The 23193-nt window shown below is 43.6% G+C and overlaps 3 protein-coding genes across 4 annotated transcripts; 1 reads left to right on the forward strand and 2 right to left on the reverse strand.

Moving 5' to 3' along the window:
* The first annotated feature begins 253 nt into the window (after positions 1–253).
* LOC133110996 (la-related protein 6-like) lies at positions 254–4720 on the forward strand. Its single transcript, XM_061221126.1, has 3 exons — positions 254–1043; positions 2199–2397; positions 2747–4720. The coding sequence occupies exons 1-3, from the start codon at positions 304–306 to the stop codon at positions 3863–3865; spliced, it is 2058 nt and encodes a 685-aa protein (XP_061077110.1). The 5' UTR covers positions 254–303; the 3' UTR covers positions 3866–4720.
* Positions 4721–5220: 500 nt separating this feature from the next.
* Positions 5221–10114, reverse strand: adal (adenosine deaminase-like). 2 transcript variants are annotated; one of them, XM_061222078.1, is made up of 11 exons: positions 10023–10114; positions 9845–9915; positions 9142–9272; positions 8974–9034; positions 8551–8638; positions 8349–8430; positions 8063–8189; positions 7644–7724; positions 7392–7530; positions 7198–7298; positions 5221–7101 (listed from the first exon to the last, which is right to left on the reverse strand). In XM_061222078.1, the coding sequence occupies exons 2-11, from the start codon at positions 9887–9889 to the stop codon at positions 6910–6912; spliced, it is 1047 nt and encodes a 348-aa protein (XP_061078062.1). In that variant the 5' UTR covers positions 9890–9915; positions 10023–10114; the 3' UTR covers positions 5221–6909. The 2 variants fall into 2 exon arrangements, with proteins under 2 accessions (XP_061078062.1, XP_061078061.1); XM_061222077.1 differs by having other exon boundaries at positions 9845–10103.
* A 124-nt stretch (positions 10115–10238) lies between these two features.
* On the reverse strand, positions 10239–13390 carry tm2d3 (TM2 domain containing 3). Its single transcript, XM_061222346.1, has 6 exons — positions 13243–13390; positions 12513–12614; positions 12241–12395; positions 11918–12092; positions 11524–11599; positions 10239–11429 (listed from the first exon to the last, which is right to left on the reverse strand). The coding sequence occupies exons 1-6, from the start codon at positions 13301–13303 to the stop codon at positions 11264–11266; spliced, it is 735 nt and encodes a 244-aa protein (XP_061078330.1). The 5' UTR covers positions 13304–13390; the 3' UTR covers positions 10239–11263.
* Between the last annotated feature and the right edge of the window lie 9803 nt (positions 13391–23193).

A 23193-nucleotide genomic window follows, 5' to 3' on the forward strand; every position in this document is an offset into this window, starting at 1 on the left:
AGATAATTAACGTAATTCGTTGTTCGCATTACTGCACCATAAAGCGCGTTGAACTGGAGTTTATTGAGCGCTTCTAAAGACTAAATCCTTCAACAGGCATATCCGCCCTAAATGTTAAAGCTTGTTATCCAATTTGCAGTTCGAGAACCTAGCGTGGGTCAGTAGCATTGATTGGCACACTAACCCGCCCCGATTATCAAGTGTTTAACCAAATTGAGAAATCAATTCCCACCTTATAAAACCACCTGTTAGAGGGCAGCCGCATCGCTAAAACAAGCAAACAATAAGAGAAAAAGGAGGAAAATGCACGCGTTGGTCCATACGTTTCTCCGATGTGTTTCTTTGCTCTTGCCTTCGCACTGGCTTCAATTCGGATTTTGCTGGTGGATTGAAGATGAATGCGGAAAGACAATATGGCCCAATCCCAGAGCTCGTTTCAAAGGAAGAAAGCCTCTTACCGACCAGGAAGTAAGCGCACACAACGCTTTCATCCCCTCCTCTTCCCCTGCTCCGAGCTGCATCCCGCTTGCTGCTAGCCCTTCGCCGCCACAGGACAACCCGCAGGGTAGAATCAGGGAGCTGTGGCAATTTTTGGAGCGCTTCTTTGGGATAGCCCTTACTATTCACCAGCACTGGTTCCCAAAGCGTCGGCCTTTATTTGCCCAGTATCCTTTCACCTGCAAATCGGCTACCGACGGCATCGAGGATAGCGCAGTTGCTGCTGAGAGAACCCAGAACATCGTTCCTGCAGAGGACTGTAACGAGCCGAAGCGAAACGAAGGTTTCATTCAGGACGGTATGAGTGCGGCAATGGAGTTGTCTTGTCCCGGAGAATCTATGTCAGATTCAGCAAGACTGATAGCGGTCGATGAAGTGGGAGCGGACGATAAACAGCTGCAGGTGATGGTGACTCAAGTAAAGATAACTGTTGCCATTCAGGCGGCTGAAGACGAGGAACCAGAGGACGAAAACTCCTCAAACCCTGTAGATTTCCTTGAGGGCAGCGGCAGCGACGATGAAGTTGGAAGACACGATAAATCCAGGTAATTTCGCTATAGGCTAGGCTACTAGACCATAAATGAGTTATTCCTTGATTCGTGTCCCTTCACTTAAATCAGCGGAGTTTGTGTTAAACATCGAGTATATTGTACAAGCACGTCCCATTCTCATTATAAGATCTGAAGTATTGATTGTAAAGTCTTGCCTTGACAATTCGCCTGTGTTCAAGTAGGCTTCAATTTAACCTTGTGACATTATCCACCTGTAGTCATTCATTGTAATCCCACTGACGCAAACCCGAGCGACCTGCCAGCGAGAGAATGCATGACACCTTCACGCAGACCTGTTGCTTTAATTCCCTTGCGTCATTCCCTGCTATTTTTATTCTTTGTAATGCCACGGACCCTAGCCCATTGATTAGTCTTTTGTAACGATTTTGACTATTCGCAATGTGACACTCAAATTTTTTTTTTTTAGTCGGTGGGTTATTTGTAAATTTTACTAAACCTTACTGGTTGGTTAACGTTGACATATCCTTATTTTTTACATTTAATATCATGGAAATTAATGTATTCAAATAATATTTTTTGTTACAATTGCTGTTGTTCACTTATTGGCTCTGCTACCACCAAAAACATGGATGATTGACTTTGCCTTAGTGACGCTGGTGTGAGAAGAGGATTAACTGCCCTTGTCAGCACCAAGCACCATGAAATTCCACGCTTGTACAGACTGCCAGAGTAAACTAAATGTATGAAGCAGGTAGTGGTTCCCACAGAGGGTTAAGGGAGGGGGTGATGAGTCATCCCTGTAACATCCTTGCCAGTAAGGTCTTCGTAGGCCTATTAGATGGCATGCATCTGTGGGTATAATAGCCCTATGTGAATTTGGGATTGGTTAAAAATCTAAGTGGTGTGTGGACTTACAAAAATGATACAAAATTTTGCTGAGCAGTTGTCAGGACACCCCATTAAGCACAGCATAGTGCAGTGTAAGGTCACCTGGCAACAATGTTTTGCAGTTAACCATCTTTCTGGAAACTGTGGCTTAGATCTTGCCTAATGCAAGCATCCTTTTTGATTGAATGACTTGTATGGCTTCAATAATGGACATTTTGGATATCATATATATATATGATGGACTCACTCCAGATGTCTAGGTATTTGGCTGTAAGCAGCGTCACCTCTTTCCATTCTCAGTGGTGCAGGTACAAGTGGTGGAGAATTGGAGGAGGTGAGCTGGCAGCCCCCGGACCCTGAGCTGATGGAAAAGCTGGTGACACAGATCGAATATTACCTGTCTGATGAGAATCTGGAACATGACGCTTTCCTGCTCAAACATGTTCGTCGCAACAAGCTGGGCTTTGTCAGTGTGAAACTGCTGACTTCCTTCAAGAAGGTATACTTGCTTGGGCTGCTGGTTTGTCCATTGGTAGGGAGATTTGCCTCCATTGGGTGTTTTTCTTGGGGATTTCTGTGGTATATAAGTGAATGTATGTAAAATTCAGTAATGCCTGATTGTCAAATATTCTATCGGTTATCCTGTTTGAAATTTTCTTGGAGCATTTCCAGGTCATAAGGAGATGATTGAACGTAAGGTTTTAGTTTAGAAGGATGTTGCTGCAATTAGTCATAAGACTACACATTTCCTTAGTTCTCGGAACCAAGACAGGAAGTTCCTTGACCGTATGCCTTGAGCAATTGTTTGGCAACCACTTGTGTGTAATTGCCTGCTTTTGTTTTAACAGGTGAAGCACCTAACGCGAGACTGGAGGACGACGGCGTACGCGCTGAGGCAGTCCACGCTGCTGGAGCTGAACGAGGAGGGGCGGAAGGTACGCCGTCGATCCCCGGTGCCCGTGTTCGCCAGCGAGAGCCTGCCTAGCCGCATGCTGCTGCTCAGCGCGCTGCAGAACTGGCCCGAGCTGGACGTGGCCCTGGAGGGCGGGGCCGGGGACGGCGAAGGCGGCGGCGGCGTCACCCAGCAGGAGCGGCTGATGGAGCTCCTGCTGAAGGGCTTCGGCACCTACGGCCCCATCGCCTCGGTGCGGGTGCTGAAGGCGGGGAAGGAGCTCCCGGCGGACCTGAAGAAGCTGAGCGGACGCTACACCCAGCTGGGGCTGGAGGAGTGCGCCATCGTGGAGTACGAGGAGGTGGAGGCGGCAGTGAGGGCCCACGAGGCCGTGGCGGGCGAAGAGGAGGGGACCAGCACTCTGGGGGTGAAGGTGGTCCTGATCGGGATGAAGCCACCCAAGAAGAAGGTGCTGAGGGAGCGCCCGCGCGAGGAGGGGGGCATGCGCAAGAGCCGCTCCCTGAACAGCAGGGTGCGGGAGCTGCAGTACCTGGACGAGTCCACCTGCAGCTCGTCCGAGACCGAGAGCAACCCCGCCACCCCCAGGCTGGTGCGCAAGACGCAGTCCCTCAACAAGCTGAGCCCCACGGGAGGGGGCGCCGGCCTGCTGCAGAACAATCACCTCAGCCCCGCCCTGTCACCGCGCTCCAGCCCCTGGTCCAGCCCCCGCGTCAGCCCCCGCACAAGCCCCTGCCCCCAGCGCAAGTCCCCGCACATCCAGATGTCTCCCCTGGCCAGCGAGGGCAGGCTCAGCCCGGAGTCGGGCCGCCGCTGGGCGGATTACTCTTCGGACAGCAGCCTGACCCCGCTCGGCAGCCCCTGGGTGCAGCGGCGCCGGCAGGTGGCCTCGCTGGAGAGCAGCCCGGTCGGGAGCCCGATGCTGGGCCGCAAGATCCAGAATGCGGACGGGCTGCCGCCCGGGGTGGTGAGGCTGCCCCGCGGGCCCGACGGAACCCGCGGCTTCCACAACCCCTCGGTGGAGGAGCGGGGAAAGACTGCAGCAACCCAAACCTGATCCAGAGGACCAGAGGGAAAGCCCACGCACCCAGCACGCTCCAGGCAGCAAACCGTGTAGGAGAGGACCGATGCAACCCCCACATACACTGGCTGGGAATATGAACATTAGAATGCCATTTTTGCAATTTGGCCTTTTTCGTTTTCTTTTTTTATCCATTTATAAATTATTTTTGTGACCATTCAAAATGTTATAATTGTTATAAGCTGTTACTACTGCAAGAGACTACTGCTGGTTTCTGTGAAATCCCAAAAGTTGAGTGCTTTTGAGCAGTAAATTCCATACAGCAATGGAGTTTCCCCATATGTGGGTTTATGAAAAGGGGTGGGAGGAACTGGGGTCTGACTCCCTTTTTTTATTTAAAGTGTCCCATTGTGAAACATTTTCAGTGGATGTTGTGAAAGTGGAAATGGTGTGAAGTATAGACCAATGATTCACAGAAAAGGGCACGTTGTGAATTGATCACTGTAGACCATTTGTCTGTCTGAATATATTATACAAAAATGACTTGCTCTTTGTGTAACATGGCCATTTTCATGCTTAGTCTTGTTTTTGTTGTATTGTAGCAAATTGGCTTTAATTTGGTTTCCCCTTAAGCCTCAGAACTGATAGCTAAAGCTGCTAATTTAAGAGATGCTATCCACATTCTGAAATGGTGATTTGTACTGTATAGGGTCAGTCTCTCCCTTGAGAGAAAGTAGGGATTGATGCATTTCCTGTTTGATGTGTGGGAATGGCAGTGTTTGTGTGTGTGTGGGAGGATTGTTTGTGAAGGTCCATGCTCAGTTTGCTGCAGCAATGAAATGTGCATCTCCTCTTGTACAAATAAAGCACTAAAATTGCATTTGCACTTGACCAACTTGGAGTACTGGTTTTTTGTTTTGTTTTTAATAGAAGGAAACAATTTTTTTCTTTACGGCCCACACAAGTATCTAAATTTTGAGAGGTTAAGATATTAAAGTGGGTCAATGCATCTTCAAATTGCATTAGAGAGGGTTTCAAAGCACTTGTCTATCCCTATCCAGTCCTGCATACCTTTTGTTCTTTCATGGGTAAACTACATATCTACATTATTTTGTCCTTACTGTAGCATGACTGCAGTGGTGTAATGTATGCTGTCAGTGAACTGAGAATGACCTTAATTCTTTAAATCCAGTGGTTCCAACAAATAAGGGCCCTTAATGTTGAGCACTCTGAATACTGAAAGCAAGGGGTATTGTATGCAACAATACAAATCCACACACCTCACTTGACCAACATAAAATTGTGATTTGAGAATGACCATCAATTAAGCCAACTCTATATTCTATACAAAGTATATATTTTAAGATCAAAAAGCAGTCCATTAGAAAGCATTCAAATTGTACATTCTTTATTGAATGCAGGTTCAATACTCCTAATTTACAAAATGGAAGACAACTAAGACAATTGTAATTCTGTATTGCCTCTACCATGTTCAGCACTGCAGGAACAATGAGAAATGGTATTTTTGCTCAAGGAACATTCACAGTGAATGCATATTTAGTTCAATAAGTCTGGTGGCCACAGCTGACATCAGGTGGTGGGTATTATGTTAATTTGCCTAGCTAGTTTACATTCTGGTAATCTCTAAACATCATTTTTAATCTCAGATTGACTGTGGGGGAAATGCAGTCAAATCAGATAACCTGATTCCAGCTGTCTGGGATTACCTGGAGAGTTAGGTAACGTATCTAGGTTTGTTAGGATAGGAGAGAACCAAAGTCTGTAAGACAAGTTCTCAAATATGTTTGAAACAATCTACCAACCAATTTTCTAATAAAACTTCAGGACAATGTATCCAAGAGTATTGATGCAGTTTTAAAGGTGAAGTGGTCAGTAAATAGTACATTTTGTGATATTTACAAACTTTTCATTCCATTCCATAAAGTGAAGATGCTTTAAAAAATAAAAATAATGACGGAACGTTTTGAGAAATCACAATTTACTATAAAGAGCAGTGAACGATAAAATCAATATTCATGGCCACCCTTCACCTTTAAAACTGCAACATATATGAATAGATTGGCTGGCAGATTGTTTCAAACATATCTGAGAACTTGCCACAGTTCTTCAGCATACTTTGGCTGTCACAAAAAAAATCTGAAAAGATATATTGCTTAATATGTTAATTCCTTTACTTTAATGAAATGCTAAAATTCTCTCTTTAAATGAATGCTCATTTCTACTGAAAAAACCCCATCTAAAACCAAATTTATATTTTAAAAAGTATTTTAAAAAGACTTGCACAGTACTCTATACTGTGAAAGAGGACGGTGATGATGACAAATGACTGACAAATTCAAAAGGAAAATACTTGTTTTATCCATAAAAATCACAAAATTAATTCCTACTACTCTAAATTTATTTGTGCTTAGTCTCTTAATAATAGTATAAAGGTATAATTGTCATGATGTTTAAAAAACATGTTTTGTGTCTGTCCATGAAGTTCCATCAAACTCTGTTTTGTCTGTTACAAAACCTCTTTATGTCTAATGGTTAGTCAGGCACCATTCTGAACTGAGGCATGTTATACTTCTCTCACTTTACAAAACATTTGTGGTCTCAAGAGGTCTCCAGTCAAAAACCACATGGTCAAGACTCAATCGCTGGAAAATAATTGTTAACCCTAAAGGGTTTCTTGTTCCCGCAAATTCAGGTTTAGCTTCTGTTGATAGCATCTCTGAAGCAGAGCGTAGCGTACAGGGTTATCGTTTCCATCACTCTCAATTTGTCAAGCAACATTGCCTGGCCATAACAAACACCAGTGTCAACAGTATTACATTAAAATTGCATCAACTCGGGGATTTCACAAATGACTTCTACTTAATAATTACAGTAACCCAGATCAATTTTAGGCGATCGTTGAAACACTCACAGAAGTATGCCAAAATAGACTTTCATAAACCATGTCAAAGGCAGTGCTTCAGAATCTGGATCCATCATGTTCTTTTGCACACGGACATTCCCTTCCCTGAGGGCTGAGGGCAGCCATCTGGACATCCGCATCTGGGGCGCAGGTGCAGTCACCGGAAGACCTGGGGCCGGAGGGACACCCACCTCTGGCTGAGCGCTTCCTTCAGAGGACCGGGGGCAAAGCTGCAGCTGATGGCCTGCTGAGAGAGGGTCCACACGGCTTCCTGGCTTAGCCCAAACGTGGAGGCTGCCAGCTGGTACTCCTGAGAGAGCTCAGTGCTGAACACCCCCTTATCATCGGTCTGTGGGCAGCAAAGAAACACACAGAGTTTTGATCTGTAGATAGAAGGGGTTTAAAAGTGGTATGGTGAATGGGATGTGATCATATGTATACTCACACATAGTACACAGGGGTGTCCCAGCTGGTACCAATACAGGAAATGGTGCTTATCGTAGGATGGTACCGATAGACCCTTCACATTGGAAGTCAAGCACAACTCTGCAAGGGATGAGACACAGTTAAAAATAGTCATATGTTGTGTTAAGATTGCCCTGTTTCTTGTGAGAAAATGACTGTGCCAAAACAGCTTACCAAGAGGAATATTTTTCTCCCTCACTTTGTCCACCAAGCTTTGGGACCCACCCACTTCTGGGTGTAAGAATGTTCCATGGCCAATCCGGTCAGGTGGCAGGGTCAAGAGTAACTCTGACTCCTCCTTCTGGGACGGGATCTGGAACAAGACAGGTTTCTGCTGTTCTAGGGGTTCTGCCTGAATATTATTTATTGCCAAGAGCACTGATCTATTTTGTCCAGAATAACAGCATCAGATATGCAGCTGAATACCTCAGATAGATGTAAAGCAAGCTTAAGTCCACAGTTCTTGGCTTTCTGTAGAGCAGGCACAAAGTCCTTTCCATGACCAACCTTAGGAAGGATACCATATCATTTAAGCCCTTCCATTTGACAGAAACGGGAAAACGTGTATACATACATTGAGTAAATGTCAATACAATGTTTTTATTAAAGACTCTAAATACTTGACATGTCATTTAGAAAAGAGCATTGTAGCATATAGTGCATGTGCCTTTATGCATGTTGACAATAGCCATATGCCTTTTTATAGTACTAAACTTCTACATGTGGTCATTTATTGGAGTTAAAAACTTGTGTACTTCCATTTTACAAATGAAATTATGTTTATGACAATGTGACAAAGGCATGAAAATACTTTGAAATAACTGTGTATGGCTTGATTTACTGACCTTCGGATCACCACTAAGATCCAACCCAACCACAACACCATCACTGGACACCATGAGGTCCTCTGCAAGTTTAACAGTCTCCATGGCAACCTGAGGTCCATTCCTTCGGTCAACAGCCACTAGAAATCTAGACAAGAGGTACATACAGCAGTCATTACGAAACAGGTGAAGACACTCGATTATTTGTCCACTGATATGATCAGGCACACAACAATGGTATACCATATACTGTATATATCTCCACTTCAGTTTGTGCATCATATTAGGGTGAAATTTAATCTCTTACCTCACTTCAATGTCCAAACCTTCTTGTTTGCATTGACGGATGCCTTCAATGACTGTTTCCACATACATTCTCTTTGTTAGACCTTATTGGTGAAAAGAAAAATCTAAAATAAATGTTGTACTTACATTTTTTTTTATTCAATACATTTGTGTTGAGTGAGCACAGGGCAAGCTACCCTGCGTCTCCTCACAGGGAGGGATACCTGTTTTCGTCTCCTCACGGGGTGTGCTCCTTAGTTCCAGATACTTCACTCCATCTGCAGCAAACTCACCAATCACAGCTTTGGCAACCTGTCAGTCAAGACACCACTCATTCCCCCTGCCTGTACAATTATGAAACTAGGCAGTTATGTTTATGTTATGATATGATAATTACAAAGCGTAATTATCTGAATGGTGGACTGAATGGTGTTTGCACATAATAATTATTTCCTTTAATCCTAATTTGGTAAAATGAATAAATGACGATATAAAATATCAGTGCCCAAAACGTGATCATCAATAGTAGAAATAAGCAAAGCCATTATGTTCTGTGACTATGTTTAAGTGCCTTCAAACAACTGTCAATATTGCAAAGGTGAGTAGTCCTACTTCTCAAACATAAGCAGCAAAAAACGGTACTGTACCATGAGGATATCCTCTTCCGTGTCTACTAGTTGGTGAATCACTTTGAAAGCCTGAAAGGCTCTGCAAAAAAAGGGAGATTTATTACAAATAAGTAAAATGTTACTAAAAGTATGGTCAAATCAGGCTGGTATAGTAGGATCATCTCTGATAATTAAGCAACTACCCACTGGCCCAGTGTCCTGTGCTGACCCTTGTGGATGGCAGTCATGCTGTGCTGTACATTGAGATGTGGTTTACGGGAAATTAGGTTCTCCATGGTGGCAACACTGATGGAGCCATTGAGGTGTGCATGGAGTTCCTGCAAACATTATCAAGCAAATGGAAATTAAGAAATCACTCATTTTAAATCAGACAAATAACCTGTTAAAACTGTTTATGCATCATTATGAATAATATAATCATATTAACTACAACCGCTGTGTAAATTCTTCAATTATAGTAGCTAGCTTGCAAGTTGCATAGAAACATACGTCGGCAGCTAGTGAGCTAACGTCAGTTTCATCCGCTTAGCCAACTAGCATTAAATACCTACAGCAGCTGTCACTGAAAATGTATTGTAGCGCTAGCTACATGGGAGCCAGCAAGTTTGTTGCCCATGCCATGGCGCTTTGCGTCCATAGAACTGTTTGCGTCAAAACAGTTTTGTAGTCCAAACTAAAGCACGTAACTATAGCTACGAAATTGCGGTAATTTAGATTCAAGGACGGCCGTCGGTCTGACAGCGATGTCTGCAATAAAGCATGGCGCTATGCAACATTCGCCTGGTCTCGGTTTCAGTACGTTTTCGTGATTGCTGCAACTTATGCAATTAATTCTGATTGTAGCCAGGTAACGTTATAAATACATCAAGCAAGCTAGCACTTAACTTACCACTTTTGGAAGCTGTCGATAAAACGAATCTGCTGGCTTCTCCATCAGTGTTGAGAACAAATTAATATAATCTGTAATATATAATAATAGCTTTGTTGTTGGAAACATTCATACCATTTTCTCGTTAGAGAAACATCCCTTTCTAACATCCGTGAGGACGGTTTTAACTCAGTACAACCTCGGTCTTGCTTGTAATGCGTTGAGCTTCAGAGCATTTTCCATTGCACCGGATAATTGCAACCCTCTAACCATTCCCCTCTTCAACCAGAACCCACTCAGGCCAGTTCCTATTACCAGGGAACGACACTAAAAGCTGCACGTGACCATAGGAGGAATGATAAGTGATCTTTCTGACGGTATTTCGGAAACTTTTGCAAAATAAAAAAGGCAATCATTATTAAAAAATCCATAAGAGACTTTATATACATTCGTTTTAACAAATATTTAGTTGCATTACCAAAACATGTTTCAACAGTAGTTAGTAGTTAGTGCTGCACATACTCATCTACTGAATAAGTAATTACTCGTATTTCTGTCAAGTATTACATTATATATACTTTGCACATATATACATTTACTGTACAATAACCTTTTTCCATTTGAAGTTTCAAATTGTGCTACCAATGAAGACAGATGTGGCTTAACCATTACTTCTTATCCATCATCACAATATTGGTCTCCAATGAGCAGAATATATCCCAAGCACCAATGTTCAAATATGTGCTATATGTAATTCATATACAGGTAGCTTTTCTGCACAGAACTTGCAGTAGGATTTAACATATACAGACTGATAATTAAATATCATTCACAAAACAAAACAAAAAGGTATATACAACCATTAACAGTCTGCTTTGCAAAAATTAGTGAAGATGCATCCTGTTTTCACATAGCATGGGGACACCGTAACCAGCAGCAATGCCTGCCTTGCATCTAATAGCCGTTTAAAGCATCAAACAGAGAATTTTTTTAATATATATTTTCCATGTTCCTCTTCAAAATACGTACAATCATTCCATCACACTGATGGATAATCTCAACCACGGAAACACAAAAGTGATGGAAAATAACTGGACATACGGAACACACATGCACAGGAAATTCCTCTTAAACTGCACCTCACATGTCTGGCTCAAATGCTTGTTCCTTGCTCCGTGGGATTGTACTTTAAATTGCACACAGGAATAATAATACAGAAAGGAGAAATACAGTCTTGAGGGACGAGCAGGCCGCCTGACGAGTGCAAACCGAGGCATCTTTGACCAGTCTGTTGTAGGAGGCCGTTTCAGGCAGTGCAGTGTGTTCCAGGGGGAGTTTGCATGTGATAACAGGAATATAATGGTGGGGGCAGGGCATTAAAGTTACACTCATGGGCAGAAAACCAAGCCTGGAGCAACCCTGTTCCGTCCATCCTTCAGCTCAGATGTAGAGAGAGCCGTCTGCGGGACCCACGTAGCCCACTCCAATAAGCAGCACGTCAATCAGCGTCCAGATGCCCAACCCACCAAAGCTGAAGAGCTTCCCAAGACCTTCTCGCCACTGCCCGAGATAGAACCGGTCAGCCCCAAAGCCGCCCAGCGTAATGCTGCAAACGAACAGACGCAAAAGGGTTAGCCTCGCCCCCTCAAGGTCATAATAATGCATAACAGGTGCTCAGTACTATGAGAGGGGAAAGGTACCTGAGGGCCAGAGCTGTTGACCACTTGTACCCTCCTGTCCAGTTGCAGTACAGACGTTTTAGGAAAATTCGATTCCCTGTAGATTAATAAAAAAAAGTAACCTGAATGAATACAGTGTAAAAAATGAGAAAATTGTAAAACTGCCGGTAATGCAATGTAAGATTGAATACAAATTAGACCAACTGGCCTGCCATGAATTAAAATTAACAGGAAAAACTTCTGTGCATAGAACTAAGAGGTGGCGTACAGTGCAAATATCTAAAAATACCTAAAGTGTGTAAATATCTGTATTTACCTAAAACCATAAATGTTCTCGAACGGCATACAGTAATAATGCACACAATATTTTCTTTTCCACAATTTTGTCCCCACATATTGTGTGGCAGGTGCTCACCCAGACAGTGCACATGGTCCAGCACAGTACAGGTGGCATTGTAGCGCTTGCGAGGACAAGCCACCGTCATACAGCTGGTAGAGTTGGTGCACTGGTACTTTGAAGGGTCCAGCTGCCAGCAGAACTGGCAATTCATGGTGAGAGAGAAGTTAGTCACCTGTTGTCCTGACGGCCCCTAAAAGCACAAAGCACAGAGATGCTGCTTACCAAGAATGCCCACCTCTTCTGCCACCAGCCAGATATTTATTTAGTCTTTACTACTGCGACATTGAACATTACAGATTGAGGAGCCAAGAAATGGCTATGCTGCCTTGCAGACTCACAAGGCAGTGGACATCCGGCTTGGCCTCACAGGAGAAGGAGGCAGGCTTTCCGTAGGTGCAGTTGTAAAGTTGAGTGCAGGTGATGCAGTCAGCGGGTAGCTTAGAGCACAGGCCTCTACTCGGACACTTATGTACAGACGGACTTATTGGAGACACTGCACAGGCAAAACAATTTAACGGGTAGACTTATATGAATCACATTTTTGACAGATGTTTCATTGTTATTCATTGCCATTTTCTTCATAGCTTTAACTTTTGAATATAACGGTTACCTGTGGTGGGAGCTGGGACCACTGGGCTTGTAATAACTGGGCTCTGCTGTGCATCTCGGTTGTAAGGGGGTTCCTGGCCCACATGGGGGGAACTCAAATACCCTAAAACACATGGTACACAAAGTGAGGTCGATACAAAAGTCACGATGGTCAGGCTATAGCTTACAGTTCGCTCGCTTCATAAATTAAAACATTGTTTTTAGCATACATATTCGGAGCCAGGTGATTTCGCTTGGCAGAGTTAAGCGCTGTTCATTAGAAATACAGCAGTATTTGTTGTCACTAACGTCACTTGCTTGGTAATGGTAAAATAGCAATACATGTTCAACGTGAGGCTGCTTTTGGAGATTCTCTGCAATCTACACTTAACGTTAGCCTAGCTCCTACACGTTCTTAAACGACGTTAAGCTAAATTAGCTTACTTAAATCTCTTACGGGTGAATTTCTAGCTTGGAAACGTAGCTATAGTATCTTACAGCTCGACATCTAATTTTAGATACAATGGTTTATAGATTATCCTGTCCCACAAAACGTGACTGTCTGATCACGGATGCTAGCTACGGCGTTTAAGCTCCGAATTGGCTAGTTAGCTCGCTAGCACTGCCAAAGTCAAAGATGTCCCTTGGCTAGCTAGCTAGCTAGCTAGCTAGCTAACTTACAAAACAGACAATGGACGGATAAGGAGAATGCCTAATTATTTTCATTTTTAACGTTAGTAGATTTCTCCTACCGTCCACAGATTGGAGACAAGAATCTATGAACAACAGAATCGTGATCCCGTAAGCTTTCATGGTAAAGGCCGCTTTCTTAGGTCCTCGCAACTAACAACAGTTCATTCCCATCCCGAAGCTCGCTCTTTTCCGCTGCACAATTTTCACTTCCTCAATCCTTGGTTAGACCAAACTCCGCCTACTTTCCCCCTTTAAAAGGACCGCACCGAAATAGCTTCCAATTCCGAGCTAGTTTTTCATAATTCTTATTAATATAGGATGCATTTCGAAAAAAACCAACAACGAGTTAAATGTGTCATGTATTAATAATATATAACTGATAATAATAAAGGGTATACTTTATCCGAACAACCTCTTTTCATCACCAGGTGGCGCTAGAGAAAGGTTTCGCTTAAAAGCAGTACTCCAAGGGCTGACTCTTTGTTTTTAACGAACGGAACAAGAATTGAATGTCCACATTTATGAATTTTAGAAGAAATGAGAGGCGCTACGAATTCTCAAAAGCTACAAAAATGTAAGATAAATGTGCATTGTTTTTCATTGTGAAGAAGGTTTTTCAAGTTTCCAAATTACACACACACACACACACAACATGAATTGTATCATTTAAACTTTCATTTAAAAGTAAAAGGAGTGAATAATCGAGAGCAAGGTAAACACCACAGAAGTGTTCTAGGCAAAAGTAATAAAGTCATAAATCAGGCACACAGTTATTATCTGTCACTGATGTGCACCAAACACAGAGCATCAGAAATACTCACAAATGCCACAGAGATTGTTGATTGTTCTGAAGTTACAGGCAAATGCACCAAAATGATATGGCACTTTGCCACTCTTTATTATCTCTTCTAACTATAAGAAGTTTTTTTTGCTGAGGAATGAGATACCACCCACCGAGTATGAAGTAGGAAGATATATGGCATATACACTCAGTGATCACTTTATTAGGTAGACCTGTACAGACTTGTGTAGACTTGCCAATGCAAATATTTAATCACCCAATCATGAGGCAGCAACTAAATGTATACAAGCTTGCAGACATGGTCAAGAGGTTCAGCTGTTTCTCAGATGAAATGTCAGAATGGGGAAGAAATCTGACCTAAGTGACTTTGATCGTGGGATGATTGCTGGTGCCAGGCACGGTGGATAGAGTATATCAGAAACTGCTGATCTCCTGGGATTTTCACACACAGTCTCTAGAGTTTGCAGAGAATGGTGTGAAAAACAAAAATGTATGTATGTATATATTTTTTTATTTAGCTGAGGTTTTTATCTAAAGTTTTATCCAGGGGATAATCTACATGGAGCAATGCAGGGCTAAGGGCCTTGCTCTCGGGCCCAACAGCTGTGCGGATCTTATCCTGGCTACACCGGGACTTGAACAGATAAGGTTGAGATTGGGGATCAGCCACTCTAAGCATATGATTCAGGTACAGAGTAGCTCCTACAGACCTCAGATTTATTGCCTAGAATAGTTTGGCAAAGTGACACCATGTCCCTAAGAAGTCTTTCAATTAACCTGAGTGTGCAAAGAATAAGAAAACAAACAATACAGGCATTGCAAGCAAGCAATTACAATAATACAGATATAATTTTAATTTTAATGGGTGGTGTAAATTATTATACAGAATAATGTTGAAGAAAATAAATAGTTACTGCAGTTAAAGAATCCAAAAGCCCTTGTCTCTTGCATTTACAAGCTGGTACCTGGAGATGGCACCATTTACAAACACAGTTGGGCCTCACAAAAAAAAAAAAAGATTATTTTTAAAACTGTCCAAGCTGTGTGTTCAGATGTGCTATGCGCAGGGACCCGGTATGGCTGGTGTGGGAGAGGACTCAAGGTATCATCCCTCAGTGTGGAGTTTGAGGGGTGAATGAGGGTAACAGTTCCGTCTACCAATGGTTGAGACCAGCGTCCCTCAGAGACCAGCAGCTGCTGCTCATGCTGTTTGGGAATCTGCTCCCCCCATTAAGCCAGGCAGGAAGAGAGACAGACAGGCCAGGTGTGCTGGGGCTGGAACTGCTGGTAGGGACAGGAAAGGGGAACAGCGTCCCAGCCCACGAGTATGCCATTCTATCTCAGTCTGGTTTGTCTTGGCCTCTGTGTATGTGTTACAACAACAATCCCCATGAATAACTCACCGTCTTTTTCTTAACCAGAATAAGGGCTATAATGTTTAACTTCTTCATGTTTAATATCTACTATAGCGACTGTATGTATGATAAGGTATATCTTTAATGAAACTGTGTATGTGTTTACGTGTGCATATATTTGCTTGTGTATTTATCTACTGTATATACATGTGCATGTGTTTGTGCATGTATATATTCACAGGTGCTTGTGTGTGTGAGAGTGTGTTGTCTTGGTACACATCTACTGTTATCTTTCCCTTTCTCCCTAAAGTTATCTCCCTGCTTTGGTTTTAGGAGGAATGTGAGATGGAGTACGTGAAGTACCCAGCTCTGCACCCAAGAAGTCTCGGCACCCTGCACAGATACCCAGAATGGCCTCACTCCCACCGACAGCATACAATCTATAATGTGTGCACCTGCATGGCACCTCACAGTGCTGCTGACTCATATCCTGTACGGATTAGCTGTCCTAGGGGAGCATAACTCCACTCGTGTCATTCCCAGAAAGCACATCTGCAGTGACTGCCAGTCTATACATTGGGAATGCACACTTGACACACAAGGGCACTCGTATGCACCATTCACTGAAAAAACTTCACCCCCCCCCCTCCCCAGGGGGAAATGGGCAGTATGTCAGGGACTACATTACATTACATTAATGGCATTTGGCAGACGCTCTTATCCAGAGCGACGTACAGTTGATTAGACTAAGCAGGAGACAATCCTCCCCTGGAGCAATGCAGGGTTAAGGGCAACGGCTGTGCGGATCTTATTGTGGCTACACCGGGGATTGAACACCGACCTTGCATGTACCTTAACCACTACGCTACAGGACTAAGTACCCCACTGAACCGAACCCTTATTGGTGGAGGCTGAGCAAGGGAATGTGCAGTTGTATGATATGTTGATATAGTCTGGAAACACAGCAGTGGTCTCCCTGCACTTCTAGTCCTCTATATCTCTTTCTTCAACGAGAGAGAGACAGAGAGAGAGAGAGAGAGAGAGAGAGAGAGGCCTCACTCCCCCCCCTCCTCACTGTGGGCTGGCGTTTATTAGCGTCGGCTCCACATGATCTCATCTGGGAGACAGTCCTAATGAGGAGACGGGGTTTTGAGCCAGATGTGGGTTTGAGCTCCAGAGGAGTCCGATGCCAGTGCCTGTGTGTGGTACTCCAGCTCTGCCATCTGGTTCCCATTCAGAGCGATCAGATCATTTTTTAATGTTATTACACATTTGGAAAAAAAGAGAGCACTATTGTCTTTATATTAGAGCAGTGCTGGAATTCTCCCTGCACCCCTTCTCAGACTGAGGGAGGGAGAAGTGCCATGGCTCTTCAGCAAGATCAAAGTGGATCCGTTTCTGTCCCGTGCCAGGCCTTCGGCTGATTAAACACCCAGGATGCTTTGCTGCTGGAACGCAGAGTTTCCTGCCTTCCCCTCCAACACAAACTGACTTTTCTGGGCTCCTATGGAGCGGCCTCTGCTCAGTGACTTCCTGAGTCAGAAATATGCCCCCTGAGCACAACTATATAGAAGTTAAAACGTGTCTCGTTTAACTCGCACTCCATCTGTGAAAAAAGGTATGCATAAGAACGAGTGGAGGCACAGTGACAACTCTCTCCTCCGGCCTTCATCCCTGGGCTCACTAAGTATAGTTATATGAATCATATCAATGGGCTCATATCGATCAGATATACATATACTATCTAAACCTTTACCTAAATGTATTGAACATGAGCTAAAATGTGCTTTAGATTAGTTATCATTACTTGATTTTATTGACGTTCCAAAAATATTTATTGTTCCAGTGGATAATTAATGACACTTTCGAAGCTGAAGCCGCCATAACAGCACAAAGGGAAGATTAAAGACCTGGCGGGATGTGAACCCCCCCTCATTTCAAGTTTTACGGGGGCCTAAATAAACTCAGATGCCGGCGTAATAATCCATCGCTGCACTCAGAAGTATCGCAGATCTGAACCATGTGTGGGTCAGGAGCTGAGCCCTCAGCTGCCAAAGCTGCTCTCCATGTGTGCGCAATGAATTAGCTCTGCAGTCTCCAGAGGTGACCTTACACACTCTCCTCACACTCCCTATGGGCAAGACTAGCTTGTCTGACCCCAGCATCTTTCCATTAATACACGCATACATTTGGTATATCTCTACTTTTAGCTCAGACATAACCTGCCCAGGTTATGTTTCTAGGAGTTGAATGGTTTGTTTGAAAATTCAGGTGCATAATTATCAGTTTTTGCAGATGTGTGAATCTCTCTGCGATTTCAACTGTGGTCCACACGCAGTTTACCTGTGTCCTGTGTACAGCCTGAAGGTTCATCTATACAGCCAGAGGTTTCGCGGGCTTGCCGCTGTAGGGAAACAGTAGGAGGATGGATAATGAGGAGAAACCACAGAGGGCCGGGTTGTGTAGTTGACTATGGCTCACGCTGGGGGCAGCTCTTCTCGGAACACAGCAGTCCCTGTCAGCGGCCTTCCCAGAGGTTAAGCTCAGAGTTGCAGCAGTATTTCTCCTTGCCTGAGAGAAAAAAAAAAGATATATACATGAGCCTCGCTTTTACCGTTCTGTTCTCACTGCGGGAGCGGCCAGCTCTTTGATGTGGGCGCACGGGACAGCGCAGGCCTGCCTCCAGCTGCGCAGCCAGCCTGTAAACTTCACCTTTGGAAAGTGAATCCACATTCTTCACCCCCCACCCCTCTGGACCCCGGACCCTGGACCCCGTACCCCGGCCCCGACGACCCTACCCCCACATCATAAAACACTTAAGAGTTGCAGCGCACTCCGCACTCATAAACTACTTCAGCTGCCTTTTGCCTAACACCTGGGTCAGGGACAGGGTGAGGGGGAGGGAGTGTGCGGGTAGGGGAGCTGTGTGGGGGTGGGGTGCTGGCCATTATGTGGGAAGCATGGAAGGAGCCGGGCGCAGTGGGGGGAGGGGGGAGGGGGGAGACGAGGCTTTGAGCAGTGAAGCAGAGACGGCCCTCCCAGCCCTCCCTTGTGTGCAGCCTGGCTGAGGACCCAGACAGCCTTACTGGTAACTGGGAGCTTTCCGAACACAATCACACAAAAGCTGATCTACACCCCACTGGGTCAAATTCAAGAAGGTGCGTGAAGACGTGCAAAATAATAAATAATAACAGTAAGAAAAATATTGTGATTGAGGGGAATGTTCAGCATAAGGTGCATGAAGGTACAGGGAACATTCTGGGTCGTGCGGTGTGTTTCTAAAGTTCTTGGTGGTCTGGGTGGAGAGCATTAGACATTGTTTGGGGTTTGGCCAGCAGCTGTGCTGAAATACAGAAATCCCTCTCTATGCTCTCCTTCCTGTTTCCCCAGTGACATAGCAGAGCTCTCAGCACCTCACGCACTGCCCTGTAGTTCCAGCACACTGCTGCCTGACTGCACTCATTACTCACGCCCCACTGGCACACCGGAATCACAGCCTCCAGCCACAGCTGCCCCAGAGCCAGGCACTGGGTGAAAAGCTCTTCTGAGGGGAATCCAGTTTATGACCACACTCTTTCAGTCTTAATGCATTGCCACAAACGCAAGACAATCTCGGATCAAGACGTAGCCATTATAACCGATTATGCACTTGGTGTCAGCCGGCTACTAGATGAATACAGTTAACTGTTGCTTCTTTACAGTATTTGAACAAACATCAAATTGCTGATAAAAGAAGCTATCGCAATGTTTACCTGACACATTAAAAATCCAATATTTGATTCATGATGTCATGAAACTTAAAGCTAGCTGTAACTAATCACTTGCTAGTCATGTTAGCTGAAGGGAACTCAATTTATCTGTTTGACTGTGTAATCTACCAAATCTCTCTAAATCTGTCTTAATTCAAGTATTCATTATATAGTATACTCTTGTTCAGAATGAATAATAGCACCAACATTGCAAGATTTGTAGGAATAATTCACAGAAAAAGATGTTCTACCTACGTTTTATGACAAATCAATCACAAGTCAAAATCAGATTAAACCGTCAAACTGTCAGAGTTGAGCAAGCTGGTTCCTCCAAAACTCTCAAAGCTTCATGTCAAATGTAATCAATATGTATGCGGCCTATTACTCATGTAATCAATATGTGTGCTGCCTATTACTCATGTAATCAATATGTATGCTGCCTATTACTCATGTAATCAATATGTATGCTGCCTATTACTCATGTAATCAATATGTATGCTGCCTATTACTCATGTAGAATATGTAATCCAATTAACCTATATCATTAATTACAGATGGGCTTTTGGAAACGCAAGAAACCACAGTGTCAACTGTAGGATATATGTAATCCAATGAACCTATATCATTAATTACAGATGAGCTTATGGAAACGCAAGAAACCACAGTGTCAACTGTAGAAGAAAAAGCAAAAGAATACGTCAGGCTGAAAAAAACCATACTTACTCACTTAGAAGAGAACATTAATCAAATATTAAAGTATGATTAAGTATGCCTGTATATTTTCAAACTGATAAACTGCTCATTTGTGCTAGAAGTGACCCATATGTAACCTGAATTGAATACAATAATGTGTATGCTTAAAAGGAAAATTGGAAAGTACAGAATAGCACCATGTTTTGCATAGTTCATCTTTTATGATTCCTCTTTGTGAAAAAGCAGTTTGCGGGACGGGGGCGTCTTGAACAGCTTGCAGGACAAGGTGTCTTGCTTTGTAAGCTGTCTTTGCCAAAATAGTTTGCAGGGCAGGGTGCCTTGAACGGCTTGCAGGGCAGGACGTCTTGCTTTGAAGACTGTCATTTTCAAGGACAGTTTACGGAACAAGATGTCATAAGAACATTTATTTTTAAGAACAGCTTACAAAGCAAAAATATCTTGTGGGCCTGTGCATTGAGGCGCCACAGAGACCGGCTGATGTTTTTAGGAATGTTTAGGAGGAGTTACATTGAACATGGTGTATAAAATGGGTGTAAAACTGACAATCGAGGTTCAATTCTGCAGAGTTGATCCGGCTTTGTGCACTTGTGCTAATAAAGTCTGATTTTCCTGAAGAGCTTGCTGCCATGGTTTTCCCTCGTGAAGTTGTTTTTCAACAAATTAGAGATTGGACTTTGAATTCTGTTGTTTCCTAGACACGACAGATTGACTAAAAGCCTATCAACGGTTGGACTAGAACAACGCATCGATGAGCCAATGAGGGAAAGACATGAGTTTGGCATGCTCAGTAATGTGGAGTGGAGATCCAATCAGAGCACAGAGAGCTCATACAGGTCTGATGGTTGACTGAAGATGGAAGCCATATATTTGATTGTCCAGTAGGCAAGGTACACTAACTTTATGGATTTGTGTGTGTTCAGGTAAGTGTATTGAAATATTCACATTGCAACTATGAAATGCACAAATTTGAGGAAAGCTAGCCGCTGTTTGCCTCTATATAACACATTTCAGTTCTCAGTAAGTTGTATGTAGTGATCTTGATCACTCCAGCGGCATACTTTGAATTGAACCAAAGGCTCACCACACACCCGTAAAGAGGCGGCGTGATGGTTAGTGCCCAGCGGCGTGTGTTAGCAGCGCAGACGTCAGTCCACGTGCTGTTTGCAGAGACTCCCCAGCTGCTCTCCATTCCTCCTCGCCCCTCCAAGTATGACAGCGGCCCCAGTCAAAACAGCATCTGAGCTGACCGTGTTTATACAGAGACAAGCTGACAGTCTCCTAATGATCCCCATTTCCTTCCAACAACACCCACTGGGGATTACGACCTCCCTCCGCTGCCCTAAGTGCAAGGGCAGGAGACTGTCTGAGTGGGCACTGAGCCCCTCTCCTCACTGTCACAGGCAGGAAGGGCAGGGCCATGTCTTCATAGTCTGGTATAATGGAGGTTTTCTTCGCCTTGCTTGCATTAGCCAAGCATTGCACCACACTAGCTGTACTGGGCCAGCTAGACATCGGTGCCGGCTTGAATTTCCATGCGCTTGGAATTATAGCATACTGCACCTCGCTCATTCAAGTGGAAAAATCCATTCACTCAGTTGTGGCAAAACCCCAAATGGTTTTGTTTTACTTTTAATTGGATTACACGTAAACATTTTTAGGTTGGTTAACCTGCAGGTAAAGCAAGCAATAACAGGATACTGGACAGTTGCAAAATACAGTATGTAATGAACCAGCCTACCTATTGTAACATTAAACTCAATATTAAGTGTCCAAAACAACACAGAACTAAACCAATCATTTCTAATAATTATTAAAAAATCTAACCAATGAATTCAATGAATAGTCCTGGAATTCGAAGTATACTCCATGCACACATCCATGCAATGGCCTAGCAATGCAGACATTTTGTTATTGGATGAACATTTGGCAGTTACACAAAGACCCACAGCCGTGCTCCACTGGACGTCGCAGATTTGTTTAAGACAAACTATGCTTATTGTACCTCCTTCAGTGCTGCACACGGAGTAGGGTTTCCACTTCTTACAGTCCACATCATTGCTGTTCAGACGTGACACACAAAGAATGCATGCTTGGCACTTCACTCTTTCACAAATTTCCATTCGTGTGGCACCACATAGCACTTCAAGAAGCTTAATTAGGCCATAAGTAACACAGTAACTCCAGCCTCTGTAACACAGGGAATAGTTTCAAATGAGAAAAATCTGCTTCAGCGTCTTAATGACATGGAAGGTGCCTTCACTGATAAAGTTTTAAAAGCGATCATGTGGGTCTCACCTTCATCAGGTCTCTGAACACTAAAACTCCTAGCACAGTGGACTTACCGCACCCTCACCACATTCTCCACACAGGAAGCCTGAACTCAGACAGGAGCTGGGTCGTTTCACTTCCACAAGGAGTGTGTTCACACCTTCAGGCCACTCACAAAGACAACATTTTAGCACTTTATGGTGACCACTTGTCCCAGCCCCACATCTCCCATGTTATTAGAGAATTAGCGCAAGGGTAGTTATGACAGTTATAGTTCTTGCTACCAGCAGCAAAACAGCTTTGTGTATCCATTGACAAAACGATGTATAGTGCTACAATTACAGAATTTGCCTACTTCAAAATGAAACATAAAATTATACATCCTAGAACATAACATGGTTTATGACACAAATTGTATGTATACAGAATTGTATCATATATGCAACACTTCTGAAGTAATGAACAATAAACACATCATTCCCAGTATTACTTACCACATATCCAATGTCTACGGCAAGACCAGACATTAAAATTTCACAGGAAAGCAAGCAACCTCAGTGAATTCCATAAATGCTCTCAATTTAATATTATTACACTAAGAATTAATTAGACGCAATGAAAATACTTTATCATTGTATTGTTCAGTGAGAATAAACTTAGAAAAAAGTCTGGTTATTTTCTAAAGAAATAACAATGATTTATTGGGCTCTATAGTATGGGGTTTGAAGGCTTACTTTTAAGAAACAGTCCTTTCCCTGTCAGTTTGAGAAGTTCCCTGCCATATTGCTGGAAGCAAAAGGCACTTGAAAAGCGGTTAGCTGACAGGCCCAGGACAGCGATGAGAACACACAACGGTCCTTTGCATCTGCTCTGGAGACCATTCAGGCTGGGTGCTCTCTCAGGTGCTCCACAGAAGGGCTAGTTTGTAAAACAGGACATATACAGAGCGCCACTATGCAAACCCCCAACCCCACGCTGCCATTGTGGTTTTAATTAGCCTCCATTTCACTCAATCCCATCAAGTGCTCTCGCACACCCCCACACTCCCAGCTTTTCCCCCTCTGGGTCTGTTGATACAGTTAATGAGAGAGAGGTAGAGTCGGACTGAGAACAGTCGAGTTA

The sequence above is a fragment of the Conger conger genome, chromosome 15 (genome assembly GCF_963514075.1).
Source record: "Conger conger chromosome 15, fConCon1.1, whole genome shotgun sequence".
In the NCBI taxonomy this organism is placed as follows: domain Eukaryota; kingdom Metazoa; phylum Chordata; class Actinopteri; order Anguilliformes; family Congridae; genus Conger; species Conger conger.